Source organism: Gavia stellata, chromosome 1 (assembly GCF_030936135.1).
Source record: "Gavia stellata isolate bGavSte3 chromosome 1, bGavSte3.hap2, whole genome shotgun sequence".
Classification (NCBI taxonomy): Eukaryota; Metazoa; Chordata; class Aves; order Gaviiformes; family Gaviidae; genus Gavia; species Gavia stellata.
The window spans coordinates 20406498-20423661 of NC_082594.1; the positions used below are offsets into that span (position 1 = coordinate 20406498).

Below are 17164 nucleotides of genomic sequence, written 5' to 3' on the forward strand. Positions count from 1 at the left end.
CCAAAGAACCATGCACCAGGTGGAGAGAGATGGAGCACAGCATGCTTAGCCATTTTTCCTCCCTATAATCAGTGTGCCTCCTGTGTTTGGGGCAGTAGGAAGGGAGGCACAAGAGCTGGCTTACATTAGCTCCACACTGCCTGAAGAGATGTAGATTGTTTCCATTTTCTGTGTGCCATCTGAATGCAAAGAAAGGAGAACAAGGCAAATTAATTGCCCTGATATATTGACTGTGGCTGCCCAACATGTTTTAAATGTTTCAACTGTGGGCTAAAAGGGTCGGACATCACTGGTGTACATGTAGATACAGATGGTTGCACACTTACAAAAGGATTTTTTAATGTCAGCCAAACTGAAAAGGAGGAAGCATGAGGAAAATATATGTAAGTAATGAGGTGAGAACACTAGTCTCAGCTTTCTGAATTCCCATGTAAGTACAGTGAAATTTCACAAAGAAAGCATTCCTGCCTTTTCTTTTTTTTTTCCTTGTTTCAAGGACTCTACAGCACAGCAGTATCTGTGTATTTAACTAACGTGACAAGTTTTAGTGTGTCCTAATCAAACCTAATCACCCCTACTTTCTACTAGGTACTACACTGATCAATGGAAAAGCTTTCTAGGCAAGAACTTGGAAAATGATAAAAGCATTTGCCATCATTATTTTCTGCTTTTGACAATGATCTATGTCTGTACAGCTCATCAGTCATCTCTTGTAAAAACAGCGTGGCACTTTGATCAAACAGCCAACAATAGCTTCCCGCGTAAGGTAAAATGTTATGAGAGGCCATCAGATAGAAATCACATTTTCTCTGAACAATAGGAACCCTGAAATGATGTGCTTGATTTACTTGCAAATAAAATAATGTGAAAGGTGATATCTTCACACAGGTTAAAAAGACAGTGATCCTTTTATTCACCTTTCTGCACGTTAAACAAACTTCACTGTCATGTTGCAACCGAGATGGAGTGTCTACGCAGTGATAAAGAGGCGCATTCCAGCTCTACGAAACATAACTGCCACTTTTGAAAAATTACCTGCATTAAACCTTACACTTATCCCACAAATTTTAAGAGCAAGATGTGGGAGTTTGATTTTGATTACAGGCCTCTATCTGTGTGGTAGGCAAAGGTCTTTAACCTACATGTTCTGAATATACTAGGTACATAGTTTCGTCAATGTCATACCTCATTGGGTCAATGTAGGATTTTATCTAAAACCCGAGGCTTTTCAGTATACACTGTATATGCAAACACAACCTTTTACTGGTGCTCTCTGCCTTTTGTTTCATTGAAAGGATCTATGGTATTTATAGAAAAGGGAGCTGGAGACATCTAAAACTTATTTTACTCACTTAGATTCCTATAGAGTCAAGGTCTTCAAAAGAGAAATTTTGTTTATTTGAAGATTGGTATGTGCCAGAGCCAGTGGAGCCGAACACTTTTTAGTGTTAGAAAAATCGCCACTCTTCCTTTTCTACTCTGGCTTTCCCCAAACCTCTACTGATTGCAACAACATTCATTTTTAAGAGGGCTGACAGAGTTTCCCCTGCTTCTGAACATAAATTGAAGACATATTAACCCCATTTATTTTTGCAGTCTGTGCATGACATTATTTTTGTAGAAAAGGTAATACTGATGTAGATAATCTTCTCTTGATGTTCTGCTACAAGACGTGTGACAAGATTCACACAGGTATTTAGGTACTTAACTTCCATTTATCTCAAAGAAAGACTGTGCATTTGGATTCTTGGCCCAAGTTCAGATAGCAAGATGTATCTGGAACTCACACTAACAGGAGAAATTGATCTCTCAAGTAACAGAGAGTTTTAACCAGTTAAGTTGTGATGCCATGTAGGTGGTGGTCACCATTACTGATTGAAATAAACACTGGAAGAAAGATTCACATCCAATTAAAACACTAACAGCTGATACCCAGTTGGGTTTTTAAGTTGACAGCAACCACAGCAGAACTTCCTACTCTGATGTAGACAACGATTACACCACCTTTCTGACATGTATATGATGTACAAACTGAACGATTCCCTACACCACTCTTAGAACCTTCTATTAAAGTTCTGCTTTTGCAAAGCTTACAGTGAAATAGATGAGTATACAACACTATGTTTCCAGGAGTAATGGCCACTTGGCATTCCACTGCAGCTTTAGTCTGATGTGGTGTTTGCCATGACTTAATTCTCGGTTCTGACATAAGTGCCACAAAGCATCTGCACAGTCCCATTGCAAAAGTAGTTCGAAGGGTAAAGGAAAAGGCACAGGTACATTTCAACAGAAGCTGAAATTTGAAACAAGCAGAGAAGTTGCCTCTAGCCTACCATGACAGCTGTAATGGGGAGGGGGGTGTCTCAGCTCACAAAAGCTTTTTAAATTGATTAACAGTCACTTTTTTGGTGATTTGATCAAGAAAAAGAAAAATACTCATGAATCATATTGCCTAAAGGTATGCTATTGCACAACTGCCAAGAATGGTAGTCTCAACCCTCACAGTCTCCAGGCCTATTGCTGCTTTGGAGTTATCATGGTACTCAACTCCTGCAGACAGCAGACTCAAGGAGCTAAACTAGAAATGTAAACTTGCAAAATCATGAATAATCTCCTGCTTGATTACCTGTTTAACTTTCTGAATCAGCTGAGTGTGAGGTCAGATTAATGCCACTGTTGGTGCAAAGTAGAGGGGGTAGGAACAGGACTGGTTGGTGTTAGGCTTGCCTAGCTGAAAAAAAATACCTGAAAAACTCAGAATAGCGAAGTTTTTCCTTTCCTTCTTTTCCAAAGAAGTGTACCAGCAACATGGTATTAACACCGGAGCTTTCCAATTCTGCTCCCTATAAAACAAAAAACTGTACAATTAATTATTATGCCTTGTATGATTATTAATATCTATTCACCACAAATCTGGAAATATTTATTTTAACTAGAATTTCACAAGAGATACTTGCAATTTAATTACTGTTCCCAAAGCTATCACACAGGATCTCAGAGCTGAATAATTCTTTCACATCAGCTGGTAACAGTCTATTATATGTTCTGCTTCTAAATATTCTCTATGAAAGATGAATACAATTTACAATCACATTCAGTGTATTTTATTATTAGAACTGAGAAGGTTTCTAGTTAAATCTTTAAAAACCTTTATGCTTAGGTAAATAAAGTTAACATCTTTGTAAAAAAGTGTTTAGTCAGGTATTTCTAATTCGATACAGCCATTTAAAAACATTCATGATAGTCTAAGAAACAAAACTAGAAAAATGCAAACATTCAAAGTGCTTTATTATAATATGGTCTTACAAAGTTTCTTGCAAATTTTCAATGTTAGTGACTTTTCTATATATTTTAAAAATCTGATTAAGAGATTTCTGCAGAAAAAGGATGCACGTTATTTCAACTCAACAGCATCTTTAACAAGCCTAAACCGCACATAATGCTGGATTTCTGTTCTATTCTTCTTTCAGCACTAGCATACTGGCATTTCTTTGAATGCAACAAAACACTAAGCGACATGAAGAGAGATTTTTTTTTTTTTTGTAAGTCCGGAGGGATTTCAACAAACTATTCTTATGACATCTAAATAGCCTCTGTGTCTTTTATCTGGTTGAAGAGGTAAGATGAAAGACAAGAGTCTATTCATAAGATTTAATACTAATGGTTATTTAGCTTTCAGCATCATCAATAACAAGTCCCATTAGTCCACTGTGTGTTTCATGCTTACTGCATATGTGACACAGTTATTTTATACTTAAAGAGGTAACATTCCTCGTTTCTACGGCAATCTACAATTCACTAAATGCCAGTGATATGAGTTATGTATGAGTGAACATAGAAAAAAACTTTTCAAGCTATATGCAAACTGCACTTATTGAACTTTTATCATTTAACTGCAGGCAAAGAATATTTAAATATCCGCAAGATCCATCCTTCTAAAGTTTAAACACTTAGATTACTGTGAAGAGTGATGCATAAACATTGGTATAGGCTTTTTTGAAAGTCCAAAGTCAAACATTCATGTATGCTTATTTGAAATTCAAACCCAAACTATTTATGTCAGAATGCAAATTTTTCTAAGAAGAAAAAGAGAAGAATCCACATATTTCTCACTGCAGCGAGATTCTAATCTGCTGTGTTTGTTGCCTCCATGTTTAAAGGAGACTTGAAAAATGCAAGAAATAAATTTGCTGATGTAATTTCAAAAAACGAACTCATGATTACACAATTTAATGCTTCCAATTTAATTACTCCATATTAAAATCAGTGTTGTATTGAAAACAAACTGAAAAATGAGGTTTAAAATAACCTTTTAAAAACTAAGTCTGCAACAGAAAAAGTTTTTTTCTTCTATTCATGTTTCTCTAGTTATAAGCTAGAAGAAGACATACAAACAATACCTATCTCATCTTACCTAAGATGACAAAGCCTATCCCTGGGTTTGTAACAAATATGCACCTACTTGTTGGCTACCCTCTTTATCAGTTGAAATTCCAAAGCGGAATTGGCAGATGTCCAAACACTATGTTAGTGAGAGTTAAATGTATTTTAAAACTACAAAACAGTACATTTCTTTAAAACAGAATATGCAATAGGAGACCACAGAGACTACAGCTTAAGGCTAAAATTTCAAAAAATTGCTTTTCCTAGAGTTAATGCTATTAAATTAAAGTACATGTTAGTACATAATTCCTTTTTGTCCACAGAATCATTAGAAGCTTTTGCTGCTGAAGTGTATAAATTAGTACCGACATGACAAATCTTTGTTAGAAGATAATGAGAGCTCTATTAATATTTCCAACACCTCTTGAGCTTAGGTAAAAGAATAACTTACATTTGGAATGTCTTTCTTGGCAATGAGAATGAAATGGTAACCTAATCCTGGAGCTGTAAAAAGGACCAGACTGGTAGCTTTGAGTCACAGAGCTACTATCTAAATGGAGTGAAAGTTTGTATTCTGCTGTATCTGGTAGCTTCAGCCCTGGGACAGTACTCCATAGCACCCGTTGGGGCTGTGCACTTTACAGAAAGCTGAGGCACAGAGTGGAGAAAGGATGGTGATGTTCTGAGTCTCATCTTGATACAAGCATGGGATGGGGTAGCAACATGTATCTCAGCTGGGGAACTCAGACATGTTCCATTGATTCAGACAAAGAATCCCAAAGACCAAGCTCTGATGCCACACAAATCTGTATGAACTAATGAATGTGTGTGTACGTGTTACAAACACAGGCTTATTTTCCCTAGAGTAATGTTAACACCTTGTACACTTTTCAAAAGCACCATGAACTGCTGAATTATGCAATTATTCCTTTTTAAGCAAGATCAGATAACACAACATTTATTTCCTTATTACATTACACAGACTGTTAACATAGAAGCCTGATGCTGCAAACACTGAGTCATGGGCACAGACCTACCTAATCCTGTAGCTCCCCACTGAGCTTTTGACATTTAGGAGCTGATACTGCAGCAAGTAGCAACAAGTGCCACTGAGAAGAAACTTATCACACAGTGAAACAGGGTTTTTGGAATAATGTACCTAACTGATTTTCAAAACTCATCTGAAATGTTAATAGACTTACTGTCTCTAGATTCTTACCACCTTTCCTTGCAGAATTTGCCTGAGGCATGACTGGGAAGCATTCATCGTGATTAAAATCTGTAATACATTCCTTATTCTCTTACTTGCTTCCTGGGAGATGGTATTTGCTGTGCAATGTCTTGTTTCAATAGAAATTGTAAAAATAATACATATTTTGGATAGAAATTTTTTTTGGTTAAGATAGAAGGAGAGTGAATAGATGAAGAACAGGGGCAGAAAAGAGAGGAGGGTCAAGGAGAACAGTATCTTAGTTTCTGTCTGCTAGTGATGTCCCAGATCTTTCCAAAGGTAAGACTAAATCTTTGCAAATTTTTCTGAGTCCACTTCTCTGAAATGCTCTTTGTTTTTCAGCTGCTAGGTCAGTCAATTCATCATGCCAGGCTTCTATCCCTGAAGGCAATCTAGACTTCAATCTAAGCAGCCTAGCCTCAAACACTGCTGAAGAGCATCAAGCTTTCTGTCATTTTGAGAGCCTCCAAGATGTTGGGATATATCCTACAACTCAGTTCTGGGAAGAAGGTTTAAAAGATGTATACATTAACAAACTAATCCTACCAGGTCCAGCCAGTCAAAAGAACTGTAAACAGGCAAGCTAGTGGGACTGGGTGATCCAGATCTCCAAAAGTAGTCTTTTTTGGCAAAGTCCAGACAGCCTCAAGTGGGTCCCAGAATGAAACAACGTATCATATTATGATGAATCAGCTTTAATCATGACGTAAATCCATACTAAAGTTTTTAATGTTTTGCAAGGCACTTTCTTACTAGGTAGGATTCAAGAATACATCAGGTCTGATACAGAAGGGCTAAAATGTGCACGATTTTTTTCTACAGAGGGTATAACACACAATATCTGAGATGAAGTCCGATGGATCATTTTCTCACAAATAAACAGCTTATATCCAGTATTCAACCACATCCATAGTACCCGTTACCAGGGGATTAGTTGGTTTTTAATGACAACTAATGCTGTGGCATCACTACGCTGTACCGTTAGTAGCTTTAGCAAGAAAGAAAATGTAACTTCATGGACATCCGCAGCTTTTGGTGCGTCATCCACAGTTCTTCATCAATTCATGAGGAGGTACAGAATAAAAATGCTTTCCAGCCAAAAGGGCTAAAGCTAATCTGGGAGTAGACTTGTAGGAGATACTTTACGCCAAAAATAGGAACAGGTTGAAACTAGTCTGGTCGCCAGCAGGTTGACTGCATCAAGCAGTCAGGGAATAGCACTGTTGCACTGCGAAGTCTGAGGCTGCCTGACCCGTGCACTGCTGGCAGCTGGGGAAAGCAGCTTCTATACACAGTTGGGGACAGCCCCTCACAAGAATTCAGGCCCTGCCTCTCTGTCATGCCATACTTTAAAAATATTAATTTCCACCAAAAGCAGAGAATCTGTAATGAGGACTCTGCTCAGGAGGTATGATGTTTGAAGCACACTGGACTTGGCCTCAAAGGCAGAGCACACCCCTCCTCAGCATGCGTAAACCTCCTTGCTCTCAGCGCTAAAACCAACTCAGATGGACTGTGACCAATTCCCACACCCTGCTCTTCAAATGCCTCCCCAGGTAGTTCCTGTTCAGGCTGCCACCCCAAGTTTCAGTTATCACAAAATGCCAACTGAGCATGCTTATGTGCACCATTTCCAGTTTATTCCAATTAATTTTACAAGCGAGTGCACTAGGTAGCATTCAGAGATTATGACCAGATTCTTACTGTTTTGAATTAAAGACTAGAGCTGTTAGTGCAAGGCCAAATTGTGTGTCTTCCCTGGCCTGTCAGGAGCCCACACTGCTGTCTGGCTTCTCTATATAATTTAAAGTGCTTCAGAGTAGGTTAAGTAGCAGAGACTAAAATGGTAGCCTTGCCTCACACATCGATGCAATGGAAAGCAATGCTACTGTGACCACAACGGGCTTCCAGATGAATTCCTTGTGCGAGAGACTTTCGCTATTCAAACCAAATTCAATGAACTTGCAGAATAGGTACTTAGAAAGATGTCAGAAAGCATGTTTCTTTGTGTCTCTTGAGGTTATAATGTCATCAGATCACATGCAAAAATAACTTCCTTGTCCGTGAGGTAAACAATGACCCAGCAGTTTTTTAATAGCCTAATATTTTGATGTGACACGGCTTGGTTCTTTATGGTGTTTACCTGCCTGGAGAGCTTTCTTTAAAGCATGCAACAACATTGCAGTGCTCCTTGGTTTAAAGTATCTAAAAGCTTTTCAGTGGAATTCAGTGTTAATCTGCTGATACAAAACATACACATTTATGCTGGAGAAGATAGATCAAGAAAAAAAACGTGCATTCCATCTGAACTGAGAGGTGACAAGATTAATGACACACTCTTTTGGGAAGGGATATTAATTCTAGTCTTGGACCAGATTCTTGCAAAATCTGATGTGCTGCACCCCTGTTACAGATTACTACTGCACTAGAAGATCATAGCTCTCAACCATCTTCCTCCCTTCAGTTTAGGCAGTCTTTAGTTATTCTGGGCCCAGGGCTTTGCAGATTTTGAAGCTACGGCTAGAAAACTTTAACTAATTAGAAATTGTAGGGAGCAGATGGGCAGGTTACGATGGCCTGCAGTGTCTCCGTGGCTGAGGAGATGCATCGCAATGCTGCAATGTCTGAAGGTCCAGGTGTAAAACCTTGTGCTGACCAGCGAAGTGGTGATAAATGTGTGAATGACTGAATGAGTAATGTCATTCACCTCTTTTAGGACCAAAAAAAAAAAAGGAAAAGAAAAGAAGTAGACAGATTAAAACAACTGATACACAACTAATAGGAAAATATACATGTGTGGGTCTAAAAGTATACTGCTTATAGTCAGACTGAATTTTAGTTCAAAAGTTTTCTGTTTAAAAGAATTTAATAGCTGTGTCCCCAAGTACTAGTTAAATGTTTTAAAAAAGCACATGTAAATGAGATACTTTGTATGAAAATGTGTTCATTATAGAAACCAGAAGCATATGTTTAATCATTTGGAAATGAGACAATGCACATATTTCCCAACAAGAATTCCATTTTAAGAACAAATATAGAACATTCTGTATCGTCATTCCTTTCCTAACAATAGCTAAAATTAATTTCTAAGTTTAGCCATTACACAAAGCATACCAAATTAGAGGTATTGAAACTACTTGATAACTCATTAATCTAAATTGAAGGGCCCAAGAGCAAAGTCCCTGATCTAGAAGACTGGGCTGTACAGTAGATATTAGCGTTGTTTTCACTACCAGAATGCTAATGCACATATCACTATTAGAATATCCTTATAAGGAACTCAGGGCAGCACACAAAAGCAACTGGTGCTGTTCACTGGGCAACACCTTTTTCAAAATAGACCAAACTCTTCTAGCTCATGCACTTTCCTGTAACACTGTACATCGCTTCCAGGCAAGGAGTTTGCCTCTCCTCTTATGTGAAGCGTGGTCAAATGCTCAGCTGGATGTCTCATATGAAGCAGAACAGTTCTGCTAGGAAGCCAGATGCTGCATTTCCTTTGGCCTATGGGGAAGATGGGTGCGGTGAGATAGTCACTGCCTCTGTTGACTTCTGCATCCTTTTCTCCAGTCTAGTTAGAAAGAACCAGGTTGCCAGTCTTGCAAGTCTGCCTGCATCTCTCCTTCACTGTGTGCACGCCTGTGCTATGAGTAAATCAGACTGCCTGCTCTGCAAAAGTCAGCAAGGAACTTCCCAAAAGACTGGACTGGTTAAGGCTGGGCATATTTTTTGGCTTTTCTTCCAGCATCAATTCTAATATTGCAAAAAGAAAATCCCTCAACTGAAATATAGAATAGAATCATAGAATAATTTAGGTTCGAAAAGACCTTTAAGATCATCAAGTCCAACTGTATATTTATCTGGATAACCAAGTCCACTGCAATCCCATTCAAGGGCCATTACTAAGTGGTGAAATTTTGAAGTTTAGACATGTCAGTCAAAGTTTCAGTAAGAGGCAGAGATTCAAGCACCTTGGGAGCACAGCAAACGAACTGCTTTTTCTTTTCCTAATACAGTATGTCAATGAGTATTAAGTGGTATCTCCATACAGCAAATGAATGACTGGGACCTCTCTCTACACACTCTACAGAGAACATACCTGGATATACCTGCTGGTTAAATAAAGTTGCAGACTACCATTTAAACCCTATTTTCATAAGTCAGTGACATTTTCCATCTGGTATCAGAGACTGGGATTACCTTGAAAAAACAGCACTCATATGCAAATTGTGGTGTGAAAGTGTTGTGGAAATAAAGAAATATCCCAAACACCAAACTTCTGTTGCAGCATCTCAGCTTTCAAAGAACACAGTCAATTTAAAAAACATATTTTTATGCTTTGCTTGAAAGTAATACTATGACTGCCATAATTATGAAAAATAAGGGGTAAAACCATATGCACTTACTACACTGTATAGATTCACTGCTTATAAAGATAATAAACTTCTTTTGTGAGAGACTGAGACAGGAAAGAAAATAAAAATACTGTTTTGGACTTTGCCAAGCAGAAATATAGAGATCAGAAGAATTTCAAGATAGCTGTACTCCCCAAAGCGATTTAATTCTTCTTTTGAACATCTGTAATTATACTATAATCTGCTAAGAAACTCTATTAAATAATATTTTCTGGTTACAATAACTTCACATTTTTCTCAATGAAGAATTCTGAAGACAAAATTTGAAGCAAGACAGAAAACAAAATAGAGACATTCAAGCTCAGGTATTTAATTAGCTCCCAATAAGCTTATGTGTTTATAACTAAATCTGTCCAACTGTATCAAAGTTTCTCTGGAAATTTTATACTGTAGCTGTGCATTCATGCAGAATAAAGATCCTTTTTCTTTCACTGTCACGGCAGTTAAGTCTCAATTGAAATAGGTTTTGAGGAGCAGACAACCCTATTAATCCTAGCTATTTTAATCTGGTGACTGATGAAAAGATTCAAGAAAGGAAATAGTCAGTCAAACAATTTTTAACTGAACTCTGGATGCATATTGAGGGAGCAAAACCCTTATGCATCAAAGACAGTTTTTGTATATGCCTAGTAAATATTAAGGGTGTTAGCAATACTGCCACTTCCATTTTCTTCCCCAGGCAGGTGAAAAACTAAAGAACATGAGCTGGACCAACTCTTTGTATAAACTGCTGATGCATGGTAGGTTTATGAAGCAGAGCCCTGTATAAATTTCTTATTGAATGCTTCCAACATGAGCAGTCGCTGCCTCATGCCTAATTACCCTTTTTCAGTTTACAACTGAAAGCAAGTTTGTGGTGAGAAAAATATCCTTCAGCTATACCATCCAATTTAAGCAAGCAACAGAAGTAGTGCTGCTCATGCAAGCAGCACCTTAGTAATAGCTGGAGATAATCCATCCGTACTCTCCCCCTCCTTTGTCCTGGTTCATCAGCTTCTTCTGAGGTGTTTTCAGTATGCTCAGGACTTCCCCCTCTCTGTTTTCAGTCTCATTCAATCTCTTCCAGGCTACAGAGTATCTTGTCTCTGTGCTGACTACAGACCGAAGAAGAAATGGCAGCTGGCAAAGACTCCACCTGGGAAGAAGGTAGGTTACACTGGCAGGATTCAGAGGAAAACAGCCAGAAGAGAACAGGAATTTACCTGTCCCTTTCATTGATGAGAGGCATTTGCCATTTGCTAATGGTCTGCAATCCAGTGAAACCTCTAGCCCAGTTGGAAGATCATACTCTAAAATTTGTTTCTTCTGGTCTGCATCTACACCATTTCTTTCTGGAAGTGGACCTAATTAAAGTAATCCTTGCCTTTGCCACCTCAATTACAGCAATTTCAAACCAACTCAGAATAAGCTGATATTACTGCAACAGCAGCACTTAGGTAAGTTTAAGGTATCATTTTCTGTTTGGAAAGCCATCTTTTCTCATATGGCAACACAGACTTTTTTCTGAGTTTTATATAAATGGAAGAGAGTTACTTTCAAACAGAGGCTTACAGAAACTAAACAACGGAGTGACTACACGGTAATGAAATGCATTAATTGCATACATTTCCTCAGGAGATTCAGAGTGACAAACATTTTTCGTCCCCAGTTAGAAAGCAGTTGACAAATCATGCACTTTAATTAAAGCACTAATACTGATGTTTATATTCTTATCTAAAAACTCGGAAAAAATAACAAAGTTCACAGGAAATACGACAATGCTTTTGTAAAGAAAAATGTGTCTCTATTTCATACCTGAAATACTGTTTCATCTCCAGCTGTTTTCAAATCATCTTCCTTCCCAATGATTCTCTGTAGCTGTATTTGTTAAAACATGAAAAAAAACCACACGGAAATTACAAATTTGGTCTTACAAAAGTCTCATTTTTCAAAAACTTGCATTAATTTCATCTTTTCTTAATTATAAAATCATTATGTTTCTGCAAAATATGACAAAATATTTGCGTACGTATGGATATTTTGCTATTCAGACACACTTCTTCCCAGGAATGTCTTATCTACAGTGGTTAATATAGCCAAGCAGAGCATATGAATCTATCTCTTGCAATCCAGTGCTTACTCTATTTTTTGAGGAGATTTTCTTGCACTAGAAGCTTAGCATTCACTCCATAAGATTTTGAAACTCAGGGGTATAACATCAAGAGTCATTCGGGAAGTAAAAATTATCCTGTGATTTTCATGCTGTCCTCCTAGACAGCTTTACATAGTCCTGATACAAACATGATCTTCTAGACATGAAAAACATACCTGTTCAAATGAGGTACTATACAACTAACAACAAAGAATAATTTAATTAAATAAGCAAACGTATTTTCAGAACTGGCATTAAGCAGAATGTGGTTTGAGTTTCCCCTCCACCCCACAAATAAATGAATCTTGAATGCGTTAGCTAAGATTTTCAGAAGTACTGAAATGACTCACATTTAAAAACATAACTTCCACTGTCCCACGTAGAGCTTTAAGGTAATATAGAAAGTGCATTAATTTGCAGCACCTCAAGTATATCTCAGCTGCAAGGTTTCTTTCACTGTATTTTAGCTTGGGAGGTCAACACTGCCACGAGAATGAGTGTTTTAACATAGCACAAGGTATACCTACCTTTCACAGACATTTGCACGAATCCTCAAAAGGACAGCAAAAATGAAAGAACAAGGGACTTATTACACTTCAGGTATAGACATGGACTTATACCAAGCACTCTGGATTTGGAGACTTTAGGAAAGATGCTTTTAAAGCTCAGGGTTTTCAAAGCTGCTGGTTTGTTTCTCAAACATTTCTGAGTGATTCCTCACCTTGCCCGTTAAAACTGGGAAAAAAATCCATGACCAAATTTGCATAGTCATTATTTTGTGGGGTTTTCTAATCTCTTCTTAGGGCTTTATTTTTTTCCTTTTTTTGTTATGTTGTTCAGAGAAGCAATATGGGCTTGTAAGTAGTGAGTAGGAAAAAACTGCTAACTGTTCGTGTTGCCAAAGGTCTTCCCTTAGCCTTCAAATTTTGACTAATTCACCTGTTCTGGTTTTTTTTACAGTCTCAGTTTTTGAGTTCCTCAGGATAGTAACTTTCTATTATTATTTTTAAATGGCATGCCTTGATAGTAATTATCAAAATAAATACTGTTAGCAAGACAATTAAACAGCACCAGTTCTTCCAAGTTTCTCCAAATTATTTTTACTTTTGATCACTTACAAGACAATTGACTAGTACAGTAAAAGCATTATGAATTTCTTCACGGCAAGATAGCAATGTAGAGCTCTGGATAAAAACACAACTGCTTGTCCATATTCTCACTGAAAAATTACATTTTTTCTTACCTGAAAAAATCCATCTTTTGCTCACACACAGAAAATACAACTGCAAATACTTTCCAAACAAGAGAAAATATTATTTTTTTTCTTTTGGATTTTATTTTTAAATGACTCTTAAAAAAAATCTGCAGAGACTACTAAAGAACACAGAGACACAGTATAATTTTTTTTCACAAGCGTTCTGGAATATTTAGTTTATTGTTTTCTTACACTGTATGTAAATCCTTATAGTGCTTGAAACTATTTCCAGCAGTTTGCAGATTTTTTCCAGCACAGTGCAGCACTCACAGACGGAGAAGAATTCTGCCATCGAGAAATGGACTCTAATACTCAACTACTCCATGTAACGTTTATCTGTATTTAATATTTACATCTGTTCATCACTGCAAGATACTAATGGCTGATTCAAAGATAATGAGACCCATTATGCATAACTGATGTCTTTTTACTAAAGACATACTAAAAAGTAATCTTTTCTGAAGAAGACAAGAGCTGGCAGAAAGCCTATGTCAGTCTTAAAAAAAGAAAAAGGTGGTTTTGCATCTTCCAGTTGTTTAAGAGAAGTTAGTGCTTGTGGATGTTCTAGGACTGCAGAGGTGTTCTGTACCAAACCACCACAACTGCTGACAGTGTTGGGTGCTGGTTCATTCAGCCATAGATGAACCTCTACAAGATTTTTTTGTGGTATCTGCTGTCCAGGACAAGTGTATAAAGACAGTCTATTAGAAAGTCTAAATCACATAGCTCTTGCATGTGCCACCAGAGTTATCCCACCTCCATTCCCAACAGTTTTGAACTATCATTAATTTTACTTAGAAATCTTTCATCACGACAGAGTTAGGGAAATTCCTCACTTACTGGGGATTTTGGGATCTTTGGTAGCCTTATTCTTGATGGGAGGTCTCAGATTAATGTGCATGGGTCATTATGTGCACATGTCTGGAAATCCCCCTCACCAAGTCTCATGTGAATGTCTTGGAAATGCAGAGTTCACAGAAGTATCTTACTGTCCCCACAAAGATGCAGGTAATAAGGCTCTGAGAAACAATTCCTTGCACTCTGGCAGGGGCTGATTAAAGGATGGCAACTAACATCTGTGAACATGCCATTTCTACCACGTCGTCTTCACCCTGGAGTTGCAGGGCAAAGCAACAAATCCTTGCAGATGCCCACCTCAAAATACAGATTGCTGTGATTCTGGGCCCTAAGCAGATGCCCACCTCAAAATACAGATTGCTGTGATTCTGGGCCCTAATACTGAAATGTCTCTTGTATTGTGAATGTTTACCACTGAAACATGGATGAAGCAGAAATTAAAAACAGACTGGCTTGAATACAAAGAAGTAGGGAGGAGAGAGAACAAGAGTCTGTACCTGGGAAGGGACAAACTTTTAACTCCTACTGGAAAGGAGGAAAATGGTACACAGAAATGGAAAGGCTATGGAGGACAAGATAAACTCTCTCGTTGAAAACATGGAATTGCATTCAAGATCTCCTTTCCTGAACATTCATTTATGTTAGTGAAGAGCACTGAGTCTACTGGGAAATCCTGCATCTCACACTCCTTCAGTGTCTGATTCACATAGGCTGTTCAGACCTATCTCCAACACATGCTGCAGGCACTAAGGACTTGGGTTGTAGAGTCTGCTTGTCACCCTTCTCCCTTTCCTCAGTGATACAGATGACACATCTTGTACCTGTTTATCCAGTATCACGTGAGAGTTGAGATATACACAATTCAAAGAATGATGGACATTTTGTAAACAAAAAGGCAAAGTTCTTACCTCAAAGAATTTACAGTCTAGATCAACAGATAACATAGACATACATAGATGTCTAATCAGTAGATAATGGATAGGAGTAGGGAGAAGAGGAGGTGACAAAGCAAGAGAATGAAGTAGCACGGAAATTTCTTTTCCTATCACATCCTGCTTACATTAACTGCCTCCGAACTACAACTTCTTCGCTATGCTTTTCCACTGCCCTTTCCTTACGTAAGTTTCCTGGTATTATTGTCAAATACAGTGTGGAAATAACTACAGAATAGTTCAGACGTATTTTCCTGAGATGCCAACTGGGACAAGACAAATGACAGATTAGCCACACAATTTACTAACTTATTAGATATACAGAAGCTTTCTATGATGCTTACATACAGCACTAGAGTATACAGAGATTAACACACACATTTTTCCAGATACTTACATTCAAAAAATTTTGGTTTTAAACCTAACCTATAAAAATCAGGGTTTGCTTTAAAATAGTCACCATTTATAAATGTTAAGTAAACAGTCATGTGAGAAAACTCATCTTTTGACTAGCTTGCATCCTGTGGGACTTCTTTGAATTTAATGATTCTTGTGAGTTGACATAGCAATTTATATGGTTTTTTTTTTTACCACTCTGTATTAATTTATCAATACAGCTCATAAAGGAAATGCAAAGTAACAATCTATCTAACTAGAATAATTTTCGTTTGATTGCCTCTACAGAAATAAAATTATTTTTAATGATTTGTATAATGTTTTCACCTTTACTTTTGATGACTTTCTGTTGTACATACTGGCTGATGCAATTAGAATTACTGGAAATGGGTAACGTATATTAGAGATATGATATACTGTACATCTCCCCAAGAAAGTTGTGCTGTATTTCTGCAAGAATCTCCTTATTTGTGTAATTGACACAGTACCTATTTAAAGGAAGTACTGCTAACATGGCGTTTTGGTGCAGAGGCACTACAGGCTGAACATGTTCACTTCTGTTCACGGACTTACTTTCCCCTGTAACATACTGTTTTGCAGATGAACAATACAGCCATAACAGACCCATTTCGGTGATCAGGGCACTGCTTCTCTGATAACAATTCACTAGGATTGTACCAGGTTTAGTAGGTTAAAAATAAAGGCTTTAGTTAGAATTTGATTTCTTTTTAATCAGCAGAATAATTAACATTTTAACAGAGCAAATTCTTCAAGCTTAAAAGATTTTGTGTAGCAACAAATGAGTGTAGGGTATCTGCAGGCTCAGTTAGGGGCTTCTGGGAATGTTGTCTTGGGAAATGGTCTAATTTCAAGTATTATTTTCAAATAGTACTACTAAGTCTGAAAGTATTTTTATAGTATTTTAAAATATATTTAACTACAACTCATCAATTGTAATCTTGCTAAGAGACAATTCATTGAAAAAATGGCTGTCAAGCAGAACACATGCTAACAGCTATTCTATCATTAATTCAGAGTTTAAGGCTATGAAAGTACACTTAAATAAATTTTTGGTAATTTCGCTATCAACAGGTGCATCTTTATAAGTTTTAGAGTCTATGGTTCTCTAGGGGTGTTGCATTAATGATCATCTTTAACTTTATCCTAGTGACAGAAAATAATTTGCATTGTACTAGCCATTTCAGCTTCTTATAAAATTGTCTCTCTAGTCACCTCCAATATGAATGATCTGAATTAAGCTGAGGGAGTCTATTAAAAATTATGTTTGTTAATTTTGCATTCAACTTTTGACAACAAGTATTTTAGTTAACAGTCTCCTGTTAAGTACTTAAAAGTTGAATAAGCTATATAATTAAGCCTATTCTTTAAAACATCAGAGCAAGATTTTCTTCATTTTTAAAGCATCTGCCTTTGTCCTCTATATTTATACAAAATATGGGAAAAACTGCTGTTACTCTCCAAAGTCTGAATTGGTAAAAACCCTGTGCAACAGCAAACAAAATTAATAAAAAAACCAAGAGAGGGTGGTGAATTTAAGAAATT

General features: G+C 37.2%; 1 protein-coding gene across 1 annotated transcript in view; it reads right to left on the minus strand.

Moving 5' to 3' along the window:
* MICU2 (mitochondrial calcium uptake 2) overlaps positions 1-17164 on the minus strand; it is a 150408-nt gene that overhangs the window by 14257 nt on the left and 118987 nt on the right. The window contains exons 7-8 of the mRNA XM_059825530.1: positions 11824-11886; positions 2746-2843 (exon numbers count right to left, since the gene is read on the minus strand). Of these exons, the coding sequence (XP_059681513.1) occupies positions 2746-2843; positions 11824-11886 (161 nt within the window). The remainder of the gene's footprint in view (positions 1-2745; positions 2844-11823; positions 11887-17164) is intronic.